The sequence below is a fragment of the Cryptomeria japonica genome, chromosome 10 (assembly GCF_030272615.1).
Source record: "Cryptomeria japonica chromosome 10, Sugi_1.0, whole genome shotgun sequence".
NCBI lineage: Eukaryota > Viridiplantae > Streptophyta > Pinopsida > Cupressales > Cupressaceae > Cryptomeria > Cryptomeria japonica.
In genome coordinates, this window is record NC_081414.1 from 200,028,991 (window position 1) to 200,049,548 (window position 20,558).

General features: G+C 33.6%; 1 protein-coding gene across 1 annotated transcript in view; it reads left to right on the forward strand.

Moving 5' to 3' along the window:
- The first annotated feature begins 997 nt into the window (after window positions 1-997).
- LOC131044453 (26S proteasome non-ATPase regulatory subunit 2 homolog A) overlaps window positions 998-20,558 on the forward strand; it is a 37,188-nt gene continuing 17,627 nt past the window's right edge. Inside the window, exons 1-10 of the mRNA XM_057977776.2 lie at window positions 998-1,274; window positions 1,369-1,469; window positions 13,137-13,257; window positions 13,364-13,423; window positions 13,541-13,608; window positions 13,841-13,883; window positions 18,865-18,930; window positions 19,738-19,776; window positions 20,016-20,098; window positions 20,434-20,548. Coding sequence (XP_057833759.1) covers window positions 1,170-1,274; window positions 1,369-1,469; window positions 13,137-13,257; window positions 13,364-13,423; window positions 13,541-13,608; window positions 13,841-13,883; window positions 18,865-18,930; window positions 19,738-19,776; window positions 20,016-20,098; window positions 20,434-20,548 — 801 coding nt within the window. The 5' untranslated portion in view covers window positions 998-1,169. The remainder of the gene's footprint in view (window positions 1,275-1,368; window positions 1,470-13,136; window positions 13,258-13,363; window positions 13,424-13,540; window positions 13,609-13,840; window positions 13,884-18,864; window positions 18,931-19,737; window positions 19,777-20,015; window positions 20,099-20,433; window positions 20,549-20,558) is intronic.

Genomic DNA, 20,558 nt, shown 5'->3' on the forward strand with positions numbered 1-20,558 from the left:
CAATTTGTAATTAGTTTATATTTATGGACTTTGTGGTCTTTGTGCTCTAATTAAGCTATATTTGTAAACTAAAAAAAAAAGAAAGATGCGAGTGATTGATTGAACTCTACAATTTTATGTTCTTATACAAAATTGTGTGTGCATTCTAACTAATTCCCATGATTCCATCTCTTAGCCACAATCATGTCCTTCATAGCTATAAAACCTACATCATTATTTTGCCTTTCCTAACTATTTAAATAAGAAATATAACATTGATGAACACTTTTAGGAGTTTGCTATGGGAGAGTTTAAGTTTGATATTACCTTACATCTTACTTAAAACTCTATTATTATTATTATTGTTGTTTACATGATCAAAGGCATGAGGATGTCGTTTGCCTACAATGAAGATCAATGTAGTATCTATCCTTGACTGTCAATATAGTCTCTCAATCAATAATTCTTTGATTGCTTCTTCTTGGATTAATTATGTTTTGAAGCGATGATTTAGTTATCTTAAACTAGAGATCTAGGGTGTGTCTTTATATATGATAACCTAGATTCCAATCTAGCATTTTAACATGAAATTCAATGAAACATTTATTTTTCTTTTAAATAAAGACGAATCAAAATAAGCAAAAAAATAAATTTAAATTGAGTTGAATGTAATCATGCCAACAATTATATCCAAGACACGCAAATATATCAAATTTATAAAATATAGATAAATGAAAGTAAAAATGTGAATGTACAAAATTTACAAATATATTAAATTTATAACATGTAAATGAAAGAATGTTATAATGAACATAAAAAAAAAATATGTTGAAAATTCCATCAACTTGTTGCATCTAAGTAACTCGAATGAAACACCACTCTGCATATTATCTCAAAACAAGACTGAAATAAACATGCAACAAATTTTAAAAACATAAAATGGCCATCGAAGTTCCCTCAATAATCTTAACCCTCTCTACATGAATTAGACGATGAATTAGTATTCTAGCTTTATAAACATTGTCCACAACTACACGCAAAGAGCAAGAGCATACCGAACAGCGGTGGTAATAAAAGTAAAAGCAAAAGGTTTCTTCGTTCAAAACAAACAGAAACCCTTGCTCTTTACTCTGTTTAGTGGGTATTTATTCATTTCAATTCTCTGTTGCCGCTTAGTAAAGGTTAGTGCAATGGCTCCTGCTCCAGCCCGCACCGGCAATGGCAATGTAGAAGCACCTCCTCCTCCTTCCAAGGACGCTAAGAAGATCAAAGATGAGAAGAAGGAAGAAGACCTGGTATTTATTTGTTTAGTTTTATACTAATTGTTCTTCTCACACTAGGGTTAGGGTTTTGATTCATTTTCTTTCTATGCTCTCTCTGTGGAAATAGTCGGAGGAAGATTTAGCATTGAAACATCAGTTAGAACTATATGTCGAAAGAGTTCAGGATTCGGATCCGGGACTGCAGAAGACGGCTCTCGAGAGCATGAGGTACGGTATTTTGTTGTTTTGACTTTTTTATTTTTTCGACCGTTATGTTAAAGTTAAGCAGGTTTTGAGGCAGAAATTTTATTTTTTTCTCTCTTAATATAGTAAAAGGTACGCTTCCCTTTACAAAAATGAAAATAATTATTCAGTAGCCAAGAGAAAAAAATCCAATAAATTCAGATGAATTAAAGAAGGTCAATTCGTCCTTTATATTACAAGCCTTTTGAGGAGAGGGCATGCCCTTTGTGGTTGAAACTTAGGTCACTCTAGCAACAAGTGCAGCGCATTACCCTCAGACCACAACCTTCGGGACTAGTCTGTAACAATTATTGCTTTACAGAGGTGTTGTTGAGCTTTAGAATTCCTCGCTTCTCAATTATGTTTGCATTGCAGTCTGAACTTTAAGAATTATAAACTGGCTATGAGGGTGCAATTTTGTTCAATCCACTTTCTGTCATGTGCTCTTCTGGCTATATCAGTGACAAGCAAAAGGGATTGCAAAAGTGTAGAATTTATATTTCAAGGGATAGGATAGGATAAGAGGAATGGTAACAGAAGACTTCAGGGATGTGAATGGGACCCCGTGAATCACAGATTTTAGTATTGTGTGTACTTTGAATTCCCAGTTAGAAATAATTGCAGAGTCATGGGTATGTTGCTACAGTTCAAGTAATGAATTTCACAATATATCACAAAGTGCTCTTAGGTTCTTGTCTATTTGAAGAATATGTGGAGGAATACCAGGAATTGTCACAAAATATTGTAATGCTGATTCAGAAGATTAAGAATAAGTTTAAAAGATGTGTTGTTGAACTTGATAATGGATATAAGCCTGTTACTGTAATGCACCTGCCCAGTAAAACCCAACTATTTGCAAAGACAGAAGACCCGTGCTTATGTGTGATTTAATATGGATGTGTCCTGAGAAAATCAATAGATCATGGAGCAACACAATCTGCAATATTGTAGAAAACACTTCAGAAAACAAAATGGCAGCAGATAACACGTCTGGAAAACAAACGAGAATGGATAGGCTGCCAGAGCTATGCTTGTTCTGATCTTGAGAATTGGATTTGCTTTAACTAAGATGATATGATCTAAGGAAGCAGATTCTATAGCCAAACACAGAAAATGGATTCCAGATCAAAATGAATGAATATTCAAAATACAAAAATGCCTCACAATTGAAAGCAAATAAAGGCTGTGCTTTATCCTTTCTGGAGGGCATCCCATTGTGGTACATTGTTAAAGTTGGGCAGCATATGCACGCGAGTTTTTGTATTACTCCGTAAATAAATCTTTCAATTTTGATTGATAAAAACAAGTAATTCTCAGAGTTGAATTCCATGTGGTTTTGGTAGAACTATGCGGCATTGAGAATTGCACTATTCATCAAATGAGTTTTTTTGCCTAGCATCATGGTCCACAAGACACTTTCTATCAGATATGCTTAGTACCATCAAATAAGGTGAATATACTAGTTATCATCTCTTAAGATGTTTTTGTCAATGAATCTAGATAAGATCTGAAAGGAAAAGTAATATATTTATCAGTTGTTGGTTATTTTACAAATTTAAAGCTCACAATATGTTACTCATAATTGACATGTATATACCCCACTAGGAATTTGTGGAAGATAATTGTTATAGTGAGTTTAGCTGTCTATTCATGCACCTGGTTATCTGAAATTTATCATTAATTTTGGAGATTAGAAGGTCTGGAGCAATTAATTACTGCAAGTTGATGGATATACTGTAGTCACATTTTTGTGCACATTATAATCAGTGATTCATCTATGATACTGTACGTCTGACTTTGAATTTCTCCAAGGAAAAAGTTCTACTTCTTGTGTGTATTCATAACAGTTTTTGACATGTTACTCATAATTATCATTTTTTTCCATTTAAAAAAACTTAAAAGGGATAATCCATAATCTCATTCTGCACCTCTATTTGCTGATGATGCCAGTGGCTGGACCAAGAAAAGATAGTAGATGAGAAATTTACTGAATACAATATATTAATAAGTATGAATCTATAGATATGAATCCATTAGGAGGATATTACATGCATAGGCAATACAGGAGTATGCATCAAGGAATACATCTAATCCATGTCTGAGCAAAAGATAGCTCGGATGATAGAACAAGGTCTCTTTCCCATGGTATTACCATTGTATCGTAATACTTGCACAACAATGACAGGACAAAGCTTGTTTTTCAGTTACATAGATTTAATAGAATAATATGAGAAAAACAGAACAGAACATGAAAAATAATAAGTATATAGTTAACATAAAATAGCAACAAGAAATTTGATATTTCATGCCAAATATGGTTTATAGACATCAAAATAAAACAAAGAATATGTATTACATATCAAAACCATAAAAGCTATGATGAAAATTTTGGCAAATAGGTCAAGATTTTTAATACAATCAAACACCAATCCCAAAAATTTTACCACTAATTTTTCAAATTTTTTCAATTTAAATATCATCAGCAATGTTTTTCTATGTAGAAGTTAAGTGTGCAAAACTAAATAGCTAAACAAGAAGTGAACAACAACATATCAAACTATAAGGTTATAGTTGCAAAGTCAAAGGTCTCCTGTTTTGGTTATTTGAAATTCTTATTCTATCAATGCTTCATTCAAGTTGAATTTCTCATCTGAAAAAAGGGCCCATCATATCTGGCATTCCAATTTGAATGAAATCAACCTCATTAAGGTCAATTGACAAACCTTATCGAGGTTATTTGATATTTTATTGTTTCAATGGAATAAAAGATAATAAATTTTAATTTTTGATTGCCTAAATTTCAAAACAATCATTAAAGTTTAAAATGGCGACCAATTTATAAATTTCAACCTTACAATTGTGTAATGTGGAGTGGAGTTTGTAGTGGAGGACAGAAACCATATTATTTATCTCCTTCTAGCTTAACTAGTTGAGTTCCATGGAGTTTATATGTTCAAACATACTCCAAAGAGCACTCACAAATGGAGACATTATAGGGTTTGGTTCAAAATTGAACAACTATTTTGAACTTCAATATTAAGAGTGTCATTGCCAGAGCAATCCTACTATTGATCTTAGATATTTTTATTTCAAAACAAATTATATTTACTCAAAATATTGACCCTAGACGTTTTTATCTCAAAAAATCTTATCTGTTCAATTATTATTCAAAATTTTAATTGAAATAATAACATCTATAATGAACAAAAAGTTGATTGGATTGATTTTATATATTTGTATTTTCAAAACATATTATATTTATTTAATTATGATTCAAAATTTTAATCAAAATAAGAGCATATTTAATAAACAAAAAGTTGATTGGAACCTTAGCATAATCAGTTTTTCCTTACCATAACAAATTTACAACGATTTGGTACACAAAATTCATTTCTATTGCTGGTACATTTGGAATGGTTTATGGCTTTTAATTGTCTTGTAGGATTGTGAATTTGTGTGAAATTTATTTTATTATGAAAGAAAAAATATACAGGTTAGATTATGAGAAATGTCTATCCTTTTCAGCGATTCTAAATATTGCATGAATGGAAATGTTTAACACAAAAAATATGTGAAAACATAAAATCAATGTTTTGTACACAATTGACATAAATTGTTTTAACAAAAGTAAATAAAACACCTTGTTATTTTTTTAGATTAATTACTGGGGGTTCTATTGGGGCCCCCAACTTTCAATTGTGATGGTTTATTCACGGGGCCCACATACCATACAATTTATTTATGGGGATTCTTTTTTAACTAACAGTCTAACACTCTACTAGTAGGGATATCACTACAGATATGTTTCAAACTCCTCTTACTGTGATGCTCCTATAGCTTGAATGTCTAATCTTCTTCTCACGTCCTTTATCCTCCTACAGGGAATTCACTTTAATCTTCTCCATCCATTTCTCCTGTAGCTCGAATGTTTTCTCCTTTCCATCTGCGAGGAATCTACTCCATATTCCTCCTTGCCTTCTTCCTCCATCAATTGTGGATCTACCGCATGTGTCATTGCAGTGGGCTTATTACTCTAACAAGCTCTATTGGCGCTTAGATGCCCTCTGGGAGAGTTGAACCTTGGTCTCCAACATGAGAACCAAGTGGTCTTACCAATTAAAATTAATTCCGTTGACCAAAAAAACACCTCATTATTGATGATATGAGATATCATATGTTTATCATATTTTGTGTTAGTTTGGGGAGATTAGGAGTGTGTGGTTGGTTAGGTTTAGCTTAAGAACTAAAATGACTTTTGTTTTTAGTCACTTAAGGCTGTGTAATCTTTGTGGAAATGATGTGTTTATGTTGGTCCCTTCATGGAAATTGTTTGGAAATGTTGTCAATGTTTTTGGTCCCTACAGTTTTGGAGAACCTGTACACATACTAGGATTTGAAACATTTCCAGGCTGAAACCAAGGTGGTAGGTTCTTATGTTTCTTGCAATGTGGGGAAAAGTATCTCAATGCATGCAAATGATCCTCTAATCTTCCATGAATTTTCCTTATAGATCAAGGACGTGTTGAAATTGTATCCCAGTTTATTGTTCTCATCATCAATCCAAGTGACTTCTACTGCCTCCTTAGCCCTATCAATGGTTCTGTATAGAAAAGCTATGGGTGGTTTATCCTCATCAATCACTTTCAATGTGTAATGTCCCCTAATTAGTTATACTTTAAATTAACCTAAATTTGCCCAAATCTAAAAAAGGTAATTAAGTTTATGGGAGTACCTTTGTATACTATTTTCCTGCAACACAAAATTAGAGAACACATATGAAGTAATACTTATAAACTGAAACATATACTAATGAATTAGATTAAGTGATACAATTTTTTTTTGATGTATTGATTATCATTAGTACTATATTTGTTAGATAAAATCAGATTGTAGTTTAGTTGCCATTTTTTATTATGAATTATCCAATTCTTAGTGCATTAGGGTAGGCTAGCTGTATAGGATGTCCAAGTGTGATGAACCCCTGCTTGTTCAACGCTTCAACCTGCTGTAATGTGTAGATCTTCTTTGTAATTTTGATTATTAAGATGGTCTTTCAGAAATAGACAGAAGTTGCAGAAGGGGGTTTCTTTAATTTGCAACACATTGAAATAATACATGAAATTAATCAACTGAAACAACAAATTGGAGAATTTAGAAGCATACCCGTAGGTCCTTAGCCAATTTATTGATTTAAAAGAATTCAATCAGCAACTTACAAAGTTCTGATTTTTATTCTGAAACAATTCAGATCTGCTCTTATTTAATACTAAGACACCCGATCAGTGGAAGATGGGACCAATAAATGAGCAAGCTGTGTGTTGGGAAAAGAAGCCTCCAAACCATAGAAAAATTAACAACAGAACAGTAAATAGGAAACCTACAACAAATCTGCGTTGTAAGAAGCCAAATCTGCCCCAATTTAATTCAATTTGATTTCTGAATGAAGCCAACCAAGCTGCAACAATTCGATTGATCTTTCACAATCTCAAAGCTACTGAATTCTGAAGAATGCACTCTCTCCAAAATAGTTCCAAACCCTAGACGCCATAGCCAAGTGCTCAGAAGAAATTTCAAATGCTCAATATCAATGAATGAGGTTTAATTTCCTCTTGGCTGCCTAAATACCCAAAAAGTACGATTTTTGGCAATTAGGTTTTTAAAAATCATAACTTGCTTTTAGGACTCCCAACTTAACCTTAAAAACAATGCCCAACTTAGGAGATATTAAATTTTCACTTAAATAAATTTAAGTGATGCACTTTGTGGTTTTATTTTAATATTTCATAAAACATTAATTGCTTGATCACTTAAAAATTCATATCTCCCTCATTATTGCTCAGAAACTGAATCTGTCAGAAGTTGGGGCCACAGTTCGCCAGGCCAATGAAAATAGGACCATGTCTATTTTTAGCAGTTTTTCCCTAAAAATTAGGAAATCCTCATATAATGTCAGAAACTGATGAAACGAAGTCCAGAATTGAACTCAACACTAAACTAGAACAAATAGACAGACCACTCCTCAAGATACTGCATCACTGACCCCCTTATCCATACTATGTTAGCCTACAAGGGTCCAAAAATAGGCTAACTCCTCAAACCACTGCCCCTGACTAGGATGGGGACATCACACCAAGAGACCCTCCATCCTAGGCCCAAGAGGAGATGCTACATCCCTCTTGGCTCCATGTGGCAAGTGTCAAGCATCCACCATGGAGTGGTGTATCTTGTGAGGTGTCCTATTGCCGATCCCCCTCATCACAACTACCACCTTTCTTAAGCCCAAGAGCAGATGCCTCTGGCAATGTATCTTAAACTTCAAAGTATGTTGCTGGCTTTGCTCGATCCACTACTGCTGGATTGACTCAAGAAGGGTGTGGCCGCGCATGGGTAATAGAAGTATGGGCCTCTTCTCTCACATTAAGAAGATGTTCAACAACATCATTCAACACGACCTTCAAAGAGATTGGACAGTCCATCTTACAGTACTTTTTCTTCAAGAGTGGAGATGTAAATAATCCTTCTAACTATAAGACCACCGCCATCAATCCCACGCTTGCAAAGTTGTTTGGATGGGTACAGGTAAGGTGTGTAACATGGATTGATATGGGTAAGTCATGCACCATGGACAGACCACATGCAAAATACTTAAAATGGGGAATAGAAAACCTATCTCCTCACATTAAGAAGTTCAACAACATCATTGAACATGGCCTTCAAAGAGATTGGGTAATTTGTAAAGCAACACTTATCCTCAAGAGTGGAGATGTAAAAAATCCTTCAATTATAGGGGCATCATGACATTACTTAAAAAATGGAATGAAAAAGAGCTGATTTTTGTTTTGTGGACTTTAAAAAAGCATGACACTTCAATGCCTAGAAGTAAATAATGGAGTATAATGGACGATCTAGGCATGTGAGAGTAGTATAGGGAAGTAGCTCATAGACTTTTCAAGAAGTTTTGAGCAAAAATCATAGCACAAGCAGGCTTATTGGAATGTTTTAGGAATGACATGGGGGTTAAGCAAGGATGTCCGCTATCAACCATCCTATTTGTCTTATAAATTGACAAATTAGATGAATGGATAAATTTGTGAGAAAGGGATGGTTTAGTTTTGGGAAAGTGTTGAGAGGCTTCTTTTGTATGCAAATGGTCTCATTTTGATTGCAATGTCGGTTCAAGGGTTGAAAGAGCAGTTATGTGCCCTACTTAACTTTTGCAAGGAGGTGGGTGTGCAAGTAAATACTAGCAACACCAAGATTTTGATCTCCTCCGTCTGAAACAAAAAAAAATCAGCTTGACTGTTATTTTGAAGGGGATCTTCTATTATAATCACTAGATTAAAAATATCTTGGGATAGACTTCAGCACTTAGCTTAGTGGTTGGCAGGTTGGAGAGCACTTCTGCACTACAAAATAGAAGTAGAGAGGCTGAGTTATGTGATTGAAACTTTATCGGTATTTGGGCTATTAGTAATTCTGATTGTGCTATATGGGTATGAACTATGAAGAGTGGGCTAGCAGCCCATTAAAAATAAAATGCATACAAATAGAGAGAATTTGAAAGCACTTGATTATGAGGCAAAAGTTTTGGTCCTTATGCGGTTCTTCTTGTAGAAACAGGTAATTTCTATTAAGTCAGCTGCTAGGTTTGTCTCGAAGGATGTTTGAAAAAAATTGAGCAGGTGGAGGCAAATAAATAGCTAAGGTACCAAAAACATCTTGAATAAAAGAAAGAAGACTTGAATGAACCAAAACAACAAATGGATGAACAAGTGGAATATCAACTTGAATGCACATACAAATAATAACAGACATAATTACAATTGTCATGGTTAAATTTTACATGGCTATGTGTGAAAAGTGATTAGAGAGAGAGGAATCTTGGTGAATTTTACCCTACATATCATTGCCACTAAAAGGCCTATGCAGGTACAAATATCACTTCAAGAGCAAAGATGCTCATACGCCAATTGAGGGCCAACTCACATCATCATTGATGTGATACAAGCAAATGGGAGAGACCAAAAGAAGAATTGGAGGAGAGGGTGTGTGGCTTTTGCACAGGTGGGGCAGTTGATCAGAGAAACATTTTATTTAGAAGCGCAAACCCATTAATGACATTTGAGCCAAATATGCGGATACTATACCAGTGGTTTTTCATTATAGGATCTGTCCAAGAGGGGAAGGTTGAGAAATTCATTTACAACTTAATTGAAAATGCTGCAAAAGTGTAAGAACTGATTTTATCTGGTTTGAGTACCAACAAATTTTAGGAAAGACTAATCCTTCATATGAAGCCACTAGGAAGGCAATCAATGTTTGATTCCTTATACTTGTTTACGGTATACCAATCTGTATATGTCCATTTTTTATGGTGATTAGCATCAATATAATCTTCTTTTTTCATCGAATCTTTAGCATTACACCACAAGGGTTTTATGATTAAGAGGTGTGAAAGATGAGACCAACATCAGTGGCTGCATAAAATATAGGCTGGGCATAGGGGCCACCTTGTAAAATGTAACGGAATTCTGGAATAGTGCCAAAATTGGTTATAGTCTTTCTGGTCTATGCATGGACATCCTATTTTTATATAGTATTCTCCAAGGTTCTTTGAGCAATAATTGTAATATGGGATGCAAAGAAGGCATTGACATTGCCTTCCTAATATTAGGTTTTTTAGCAAAGAAATAGTGGCATTTGAAGGCAGAGATATTTGTAGGATAGGATTGAAGGGCAATGCTTCTTCCTTAACAGTTGCAGTTTTACAAGAGGATCATATGCAGTTGCATGAGTTTGTTTCAATTGTAGCAATATCCCTAACCTTTTTAATTATTCTTTTTTTCAAGGCCTTTAGACTGATTAGTGCTTGAGGAATTTTGTTATGGGGGTATTTCTCTGTACAAGACCTAAAATCATGCCCTGACAGGCTTGTGATGTGCTATTAAAATGATTTATTGATGTGTCTGACTTATGTCTACAAAAATTGTACTTTGCTTGTTTGAGCGGGATCCAGGTTTGTGTTAGGTCCATGCAAACTTGCTATTTCATGGCACTTAGTTAAATGCTTGATTCCAAAAGGTGCTATGGCTGGGATTGGAAAGGAACCTAATTGCTTTTGGGGTTTATGTGAAAAAAAGTGTTTAGGACTAGACTTGTAGGCTATGATAGACATCTTTCTAGTATAGTGCTAGTCATAGGAACACTACTTTTAAAACAGGCATGACACAAGTATAAATGAAGTAAAACTGGGCAAATTAGAAAAGATGAAATATTTGTAAAAATAAAAAAATTTAACTGCCATTTACTACATCAAGGCGAACGTGTGTTAATCTTGTGTTTTTAAAGATGACATGCTTTTTCCTTTTTGTGTTTTTCGCTGTTTAATGGCACAATAATTTGAATTGACATGGGAAACTGGCAGGCTACAATTACTTGTGAGCTTTTCTTGATTTCTGCTACTATGGGGTATGTTCTTTAGTTTTTACACAAACCTTAAAATATAAAACTTAAAACAATTTCAGATTCTAGGTTCTAGAATCAGAAATTCTTTTAGTATCTAGTCTTGCATGGCTATGTGAAAGGAAAAAGGGTTATGGTTAAGGGTTAAATTTCAAGAGTCTAAACCCTGATCCTAACTCTGTTTTGCTTTAATACAAACCTTGGAATTAAATTTGAAGCTTTACAATGTAAATTAATCCCAAAATAATTTTAATTGGAATTTAAAAAATTATGTAGGTCCTGATGATTGAATCAGAAAGATTTGACTTATTGAGATACTCAGAAAACCAATACACTCTGATAGGTTTGACATGTTGGAATTAACCTTTGACGATAAGTTGAGATTTCTGTTTGCATGTGCTCTGGATTTTCTGATTGACAAATGACAAAATGTGCCAAAATTGTTCTTTTACCTTACCCATCTTTTAAATGAAAACACTCTGTCGATTCTATTTTCCTCATTGGTTTTCAGTAAACTGCATCCATAACTTGTTAACTTTTTTATTGCCTAGTCTGTTTTTTCAATTTAGACACATTTTTTACTGATTAATTCTCAGGTTTGAGCACTGTGCCATTTGTCAAGTCAAATTGCCCATTCAAACTCCCTAGGCATGTCAAATGCAATTACTAGTGAGTTATTGTCTTCTTTTTATATCTATACAATAATTAACTAATTATTGTTAAATACTTGTGAAATATATCAGCCTCTAATTGCATAAACAAATGTGCTATTTTTGTTCTCCTGTTATACTTGGTCAGTATTGCATTTCTTGTGCCTGTTGTACGCTATATCCAGCATCTCACCAAAAGAAACATATCTTTGGCTAGGATATTTTTTTAACATATTGAGTCAGAAGTGGTCCTTGTATATGCACCCACAATTAGCTAGACCTCTGTGTTCAAGTCACTCTTTGCATATTAATAAGCAAAGCAATATTAATACTGTAAAGTAAATTTCCTGCTTTCCATATTGGGATCAAAGTCTACAAATCTAAGATCATGCTGTGGAAGTAACACCTGGTCATCTAATCAGCTGGTTTGAAAGTGGTAGTACCCAACACCCCATGGATGGAAGATACATCCTGAATGGGGGATACAGAGAAGGTCGATATTTTGGCATTCTGGAATCAAAAAGAAAAACTAGCTAATCACCCAGGTTCAGCTAACGAGGCTAGCCGATAGGGGAAGTTTGTTCCATTTAATTAGTCCACAACACTCATTCCTCCTATTATTGGATTAGCAAGCAGAGAAGGAGATGTCTTGATATTTGTTTTTGGCTGCCTTGGTATTGGTAGCTGGATATGCCTCTATATTTGTAGTTGGCTGGTTTTGTCTTGGTAGTTCAATAGGTCTCTAAATTATTATTTGACTTCATATCTGCTTTTGGCTAACAGGCGCCTGCTGATATTTCTGTTTATTTAGTGCAGGATTTGTGATTTCGTTGTAGTCCAATAAGGATGGCCAAGCCTTAATTTGGTTTTTATTTAATCGTTAATGTTTTGAACCAGGTCTGTTGTAGTTTGGTCTGGATTGTTTCTACTATGATGGCTTTGATACTTGGTTTGAACTTTCAAGTCAGGACCAGTGTGATCTGATCTGGTTCATTTTTTGGCAAGTAAACACACAGTTCTATTTACAAAAAAGAAGTTATACAAGATATATGCCCCAATCTTGGGCCACTTATTTTCCTGGTTGAAAAAGAGTATTTATATTAAAATTTGACTATGCTTGAATGAATGTCTCTTTTAAGTGTTCTAAACAAGTCTTTGGTACTGTAACAAATCTTTTTATTCTTGTCTCTCTTTGTATCAACGAGTAGTGTTAATATGGTTGGCAGTGATGATTGGTTTGTTGCCAAAATTTTGCTTTTGTTGAAGAGTTCTGTATGGTTGCTACTTACAATTGTAAAATTTGATTCTTTTATTGTGTTTGTGGAGTCATTTATATCAGTACTTGTCTATGTTCAGCTTTGAATTCTAGTCATTAATTAGTTTGATTTGCAATGACTATGGGGTGCAATTTTATGCCCATTCTTTTTTTTATGTATAAACCACAATCAAATTGTTTATGTGAATGCTTATGTTTCATGAGGATATCAGGAAGTATGCAACTAAAAAATGATGAATTGGCTGTATGTGGATGCTTTTACAGGCAAGAAATTCGAACTGCAACTAGTTCAATGACATCAGTGCCTAAACCTCTTAAATTTCTACGACCTCATTATGGCACTTTGAAGGCATACTATGAGATGATGATAGAATCAGATATAAAGGTAACAAATAATCTTGTCAGCAATGATTTTTTATGTATTTATGATTTGATTCTGTACATGTTCATTATCATTTTAACATTCAAAGTTGTTTTTTCCTGGATTGCAGAAGTACCTTGCAGATATATTATCTGTATTAGCTTTGACTATGTCTGTGGAGGGTGAAAGGGTACTGTATTTCCCTGTATTTTGCATTAGATTCATCTGTACACACTTTTGTCTTTGTTTAATTTGTCACTTTCAGAATAATTAATGTGTCTTATATCTTTACTGATTGCAATGACAGGAAAGTTTAAAATACAGATTACTTGGATCAAAGGGAGACATTGGTTCTTGGGGTCACGAGTATGTTAGGTAAGCAGGCACAAATGCAGCTCATTCTTCTACACATATTCCTCTAAATCACATTTGACTGTTAATGTAAATATTTGTCTTCAGTTTTGGCTCTTCTTTGTCATCAGCCATAAGTTCTGTAGGCTCTGGTTGAATTAGGGAGCTTTTTAGTCCTTCATGTTACTTAATAAGTCCTTGGTGTTCTTGAGAATTGACCGCTGCAATTCTATGCTATCTTTGAATATTATTCCAGGAATCTTGCTGGAGAAATTTCACAAGAATACCAGAAACGGCAGGTTAGTTTGTGCCATCTTGTTGCTTTGTAGTGAGGGTAAAGGATTTGAATCTCGGTGCTTTTTTATATATTCTATGAGACAGTGCAGGATTGAATTCTGGGTGTTTTGTTTTGTATCAATGAGACAGTGCAAGCTTGGAAAGCTATCTATAGCATTCATTTGTTGTAATGAGTACACCCTGATTAGAAACAATTGTAGTCAAGTCCATTTGCAATTTTTGAGAGGGGCAGTCAAGATGCTAATTGATAGGTTAAGCTGACATTCCTCGAATATGAGGGCACATTCTATTTTGCTTTACCTTTGCTGTTTTTAATGACCTCTGCAGTGAAATTACATGGACCTTTGCAGAAGTGGCACTTATATAACTATGTTTTTACTGAATCATATATGTGTTTAGCATTAGTCAAATATGAGTTATTCAGTTATAGATTTCAGTGTTTTAGATCTTAGTACATTGAAGTCAAATGTGAGACCAAATATCAGCTGAAACTTAGGTGACAATGCTCTGTGTACCTCTAGTCTATGTCCCAGAGTTTGCTGGATTCAATTACAAAAAACTGAATCTGGCAGATATAAAAAGATCTAAAATTTGTTCTAAATTGCCAATAAATTTGTAGATGCACAGTTGTATGAATTTTTGAAGGAAAAATTTATAAAGTTTGTTTAAAAACCTGTTTTAAATTAGGGTTTTTTTTAATTTATTTTTCTTTCCGTAAAACTCAGTCCAGTGTCTGCAAATAAAAAATCCATTGGCTTTCAATGGCCATTGCTTATGTGTGAAGATTTCTAGTGTTTGTATTGTCTCTGTTCCGTTTTTGGATTAATCTTCAGCAGCGGGCTCTATTCTCTAGAGGCAAACATTACAGATTTGCAGTGGCATGTTTACTTGCTGGAGGTGACATCGAAGATCTGCAATGACGTATGCAGTGGCATTGGCATCAGCATTGCACATATTTTTTGTTTTAACTTTATTGTTTTTGTTTTTTATTTCTTAATTAGTTTTAGGTTTATGGTTTATAACACATTTGTAATTAATCTTTAAATTAAGACTAGTTATTCTACTTAGTGCAAAATTGAAGGAACATACTCATTCCTGCTTTTGCTTGTTTGAAGTGTTCACATAGTATGTATTGTTTGACATTTGTAGGGTACCATTATATCGTATGGTAAGTGTTAATGGAAAAGCAAAGTCAAAATGCTGGTCTAAACTATTATTATAATTAGTTGAGTTTAAAGTTGATTGATTATTAATATTTAATATTTTTATTATAAGTTGAGTTTCAATTTTTAAATTATTCAAATTTAAGTATTTTTTAATTTATTTAAGTTTTAGTATTTTAATGTATGATAATACTTTTGGAAACTATTATTTATAGCATCAACGTTTCAGATCACATTTCCTGATCTTTCATCAGGATGAGGAAGCACTAAATGATGATTGCAGATTGAGCTCCTTAAAGAGAGGAGGTGAAGGAAGGGGGAGGAGAAACCGAGAGACTAAATTAATGAACAAAAACATACCACAAACAAAGAAAAGCAAAAATAAAGGACTGAAGCAAGAATGAACCACAGTTATTAAAATAGTAAAAAAATAAAAAGGATGATAGACATATCAAAGAGACCCATGCTGGTATAGTGATAAAAAGTAAAAGAAGCTTAAACTTGGCTTGGCATCCGTTGTTAAAATCTCTCAAAAACCCCTCGCATGCCTCTTGACTTCTCTTTCTTCCTTCATCTTTTTGCTTTCCCCGACCCTTAGGAAGAAAGAGAAGTTTGCCTTCTTTCCCCCTCTTCGTTGTTCCTTCCTCTCTCTTCTGTTTCCTATCTTTAGCTCTTTTTCTTTCATGCCCTACATTTTGAAATTTTGGCTATCTTCTATGTGCTAATTTTATTGAAGTATTTGAAGTGTGTTAATGTTTATTATGTTTCCTTTTCCTTTTAATTTATCATATTCCCCTTTTTTTAATCTTATTTTAGTTTATGTAGTATTTTCTTGTTGTTGAATTTTCCTCTTGCTTCTTATCTGCAGATTTTATGGCCTATTTTTTTTTGATCTTTATCCCTTTTGTTCTGAATAGTGGTATTATTTAATTATTATCTTCCCAGTTTATTTTAGATGGTGATCATGTTACTTGGTTTCTCTTTGTCAAAATTGTTTTCTGGTAGTTATAGAATATAGATTCTATAATAATTTTTCATTTGAACACTTAAATATTATTATTTATAGCGTGTGTCCTCTTGTGTGGATTTTTATTTATAATATTATGTATACATTGTTATTATTATTATTTTTGCTTGTTTTATTTTTATTAGTTATATTTGTATGGGTTTCTTTTAAAAGTTCATAATTCTTTTTATTTTTATTATTATAATAAGTGTGATCTGTTCTTGCTTCAATCCTTTATTTTTGTGCATTTTCTGTGGTTTTGCTTTTCTTTGTTTGTGGTATGTATTGTTCATTAACTTGGTCTTTTGGTTTCTGCTCCTTATTTACCCTCATTTAAGTAGTTGAATTTGCAATCATCATTTATTTCTTCCTAATCTTGATGAAAGATCAAAGAGTGTGATCCAAGGCTTTGGGCTTGTCCCGTGTAGGTTCAAGGTTCAACTCTCGCTGGCCATGTTTGCCTGCTGGCTGCATTGTTTGAGTCCGTGCAGTCGGCCTTTGAGGACTGTTCGCCCCAAAACTCGGCAAAAATGTAAGCCTGAGGCAAGGTGTGGTGGGGTTGTTGGGTTGGGTTGCTGGAGTACCCCAAGGTGAAAAAAAGAGCGTGATCCAAAATGTTGACGCTAAAAATATATATGCAGCCAAATCCAAAAGCACTATCTTACATCATTATTGACTATGGAAATATCCTGACTCTTATTAGTATTTTAAGTTATTTAAATTTTAATATATTAATTTTTATTCAAATGTAAGTATATTTAATTTTTTTTTTAAGTTTAATATTTTAAATTAAACCAATATATTTATATTCTTTGAATTTAATCATTATTTATTTTTGATACATAAATGTGGCCACGGGGGCCACTCCCTTTTATATATATTGATCAAAAAGGTACAAAAACCTTTGTTGCCAGGATTAGGAAATTGCAAAGTATGATTTTCATTGAAGAAATAACTCAATATACATCACCATATATATCTTCATATAGCACCTATACCAATAATACTAATTTTTGTCATTTGAACTGATATGTATACATTGTTCATGTTCTCCTTTATCTCCTTTCCCTTCCTCCATTGCGCTAAATGGTGGCATCGTGCAACATAAATGAAATGGCATTGGTCACCCTTTTAGCTGTTCTTTGAAAAAGAACTTTTCCTTGGTGATTCGGAAAATAATTGGTCTTTCAGAAATCCATCTATTAGACTGCCCTTGGCTACACACAATACACGGTTTGCTTCCCTAGAAAATGCAAGAAGCTCTAATGAGAGTAGTCCATCTACATTTGCCTCCCCTGCTTGCGTATCACAGCTGTTAATTGCGTTGCTGAACTTGGACTCCAGGATGTAAATGCCCTGTATGTATCATTAAGCAAATGGTCTTACCATCCCCCACTCTCAATAAATCCATAAGGTTTGATATTAAAATAGATGTCACATTGCCATTAAGTTGCTGTGGAAACTTCATTAACAGCTTGGCCCCAACCACCTTGCATATGGTGCTTTCAACCAGAAGTGAACCTATAACAAAAACTTCTATTAATCATTCCAGAGCGTGTTTTGCCATCATTGGTACCACCCATTTGCCTGGTTCAAGGCAAATTATGAAATTCATTGCTGAAATTTGCATGCATAGTGTTCCTTGAGTCTTGTGAGTACATTGCTGGCTTTTAGTGTATTTGTCTTTCAGTCCTTTTACACACATTGTGTAGAGCAGACCTGACCATTGCCACTGTTTGATCCAAATTTAGGGGTAGGATGTCAGAAATCCACATTTCAGTCCTTTCTTGAAGTCGTGGAGCAATCAAACCACCTGGCAATGACAAAGTATATCAATGGATTGTGTGGAAACATGTTGTGATGACAACACAATCTGCATCAGCACGAACAGAGGAGAGATCTTGTATTTGACCTTTACATTCTTCTTTGAGCATGCTATTCAATAAATTGTCTATTCACACAGAACCTTCCATGTAGAAACCTTTGTTTAATTATTTTCATTTTTTCGTATGATCTATGCCGTAATTTGCCATGGCATTGGTTAATCCCTAAGTAGTGTTCAATTTACCTTCTTTGGTGGAACGTTTGTTATTTTTTATCAAAAAATTTATGCTGTGCCACCAATGAAGATGACTATTTCTACTTAATTTGCCTAGTACCACATCAAGTTCAAACTTGTGAACTTACAAACATGCATGGTTTTCACTTACCCTTCTTACCATGATTGGTGCTGTTTAACTGTAGTTGACATATTCAAATCTACTAATTTGTTTGCATGCTTTCTTATTGCTTGGCTTCTTGTTTACTTTTCCATTTACTTTCAGATACCCAAATTTAGTTTGCAGTGAAAGGAAATTTTATTATTCCTAATTTTCTCCAATTTTTATGATATCATCAACTCGCCTGAATTCCTTCCTTATGCACAAGATCTGTTTCAAGATGGTAATTCTCTTTATTGTATTCTTCTGTTTCATTTTATCATTTCTGCAACCAAATTTCGCTTCTTTTCTCACCCATTCTAAACTTTTTTCTTTTATGTATTCTATAATGTCAGAACAAAATGTCTAGTAAGATGCATTTTTTATTTAAATGGAACAAATCTAGATTTTTGTATTTTGCATTACATTTGTGGTTAATAAGGCATGGATGTCTTTGGAGATGGACAATGCTGAGTGGCATATGTGATAATATCTTCGGAACAAGATAATATTTTGATCATTTGGCTGGGACTATGAATGGATTGAAGGTAATAGGTAGATCCTAGATGCTTTTATACATTTAACTAATCGACAACTTAATGTGTATTGACTTCAGATTGAAGAGGCACCTACTGATGACCTTATGGATCTTGTTACACAAATTGTTGCATTTCATGTTAAGGTATGTTTTCTTCATATCTACTGTATTATCCGTGCATAGTGAGTGTTTGAATACTCAAATACTATTGTGTACTTTATGTAGATGCCATATGCAGAAGACTTTCTTGTAATCCTCTCTCTTTTATGATTTTGAGTTGATCAAATTTGGGATGATGATTTTCCTGCAATGTGTCTTTACTGTATAAATATTAACTTGAATTTCTCTCTTGTTCAAAACTTCAATACATTGGCAAGAAGCTTTTCTGAATTTCTATTTCTTTAGTACAATTCATTTCATTCTTTTTTATTGTTGTCATGTAATTTTTGCCACTGATTCACCACATGGCTAAAAATGTATATTTTAGTCATGAGGCAACAAAAATACATAGTCCAAGATACAGGCGAAGAAAAAGAAAATATAAAGGTCAAGGATGTACATTGTAGTAAAAACAAATATAGATAAAGATATAGATAAATAAATAGTCAAAGATACAGATAAAGAAATAGAAAATATAAACTAGGCATGAAAAAATATATATAACTGTCTGTGATTTTGTTATATTGGGAAGGGAGAAATTTTTCTAAATATTGAAATTCTGTCTGTTGTTTGAATACTTGGGGAAGCTTTATGTTGCTGTTATTAGTTTAATTTCTTCAATGAAAGCACATTTCAGTGGGCTTGTCAAACAATAACTGTAAAGCCTTACAAAATCTTCAATGAAAGCACATTTCTTTTCAGAATAAGTGGATAATACAAATTTATATGAACTTGAGAGTTTAGGATTTTTGTTTGTACCCGTAGTTATGCCTGTGTTTTCCTTCTTTGCAGCACAATGCGGAACCGGAGGCAGTAGATCTTTTGATGGAGGTAATTTCAGATTTATTTAGTTATATACTTCTCCACACTTGCAGATATTAGTTTTCAAAAAAAATGTTTTTCCCTGGGACGTTTGATGCTGAAAAAGACCAGTAATTTTTAAATTCAGCATTTGTCCATTTCTATATTTTTCTGATTTTCTTATATTTTTCAAAAACTTCATGGCTTTCCCAGGCATGATTTTTATAACATTGATACTTATTCTTGATTAAATATTTTCAAAAATTCAGGTGGAAGAATTGCATCTGTTAACTGATCATATTGATGCTACAAATTACAAGCGAACATGCTTGTACTTAAAAAGTTTTGCAAGGTAAAAGTGTATTCTGATGCTTGTACTTAAAAAGTTTTGCAAGTTAAAAGTGTATGCTGGGATTACATGAAAAATTCAGACATAAAAAGATTTATGTCCAAGCATTATATGTAATCATTGTTCTCTCTGTTCCTTCCAATTGCTGTCCCATTCAACTTTAGGGCAGTTTATTTGAATCTGCAAATCATGCACCTTGTATCATTGTATGGAAGATTACAATAAGATGCATTATTCCATTGACAATGTTGTTTATGCTCTAAATTTTACTACTGAACATTGTGTGCAATCCATGATACCAGAAACTGTATTTCTGAAAGTTAGATGTTATGTTACAGCTATGTGCCAGGACCTGATGACATGCAAGTCCTTGATATCGCTTATACAATTTATACCAAATTTGGTGAATACACAAATGCACTAACTGTTGCACTGTCCATGCACAACATTAAGGTATGTGTCC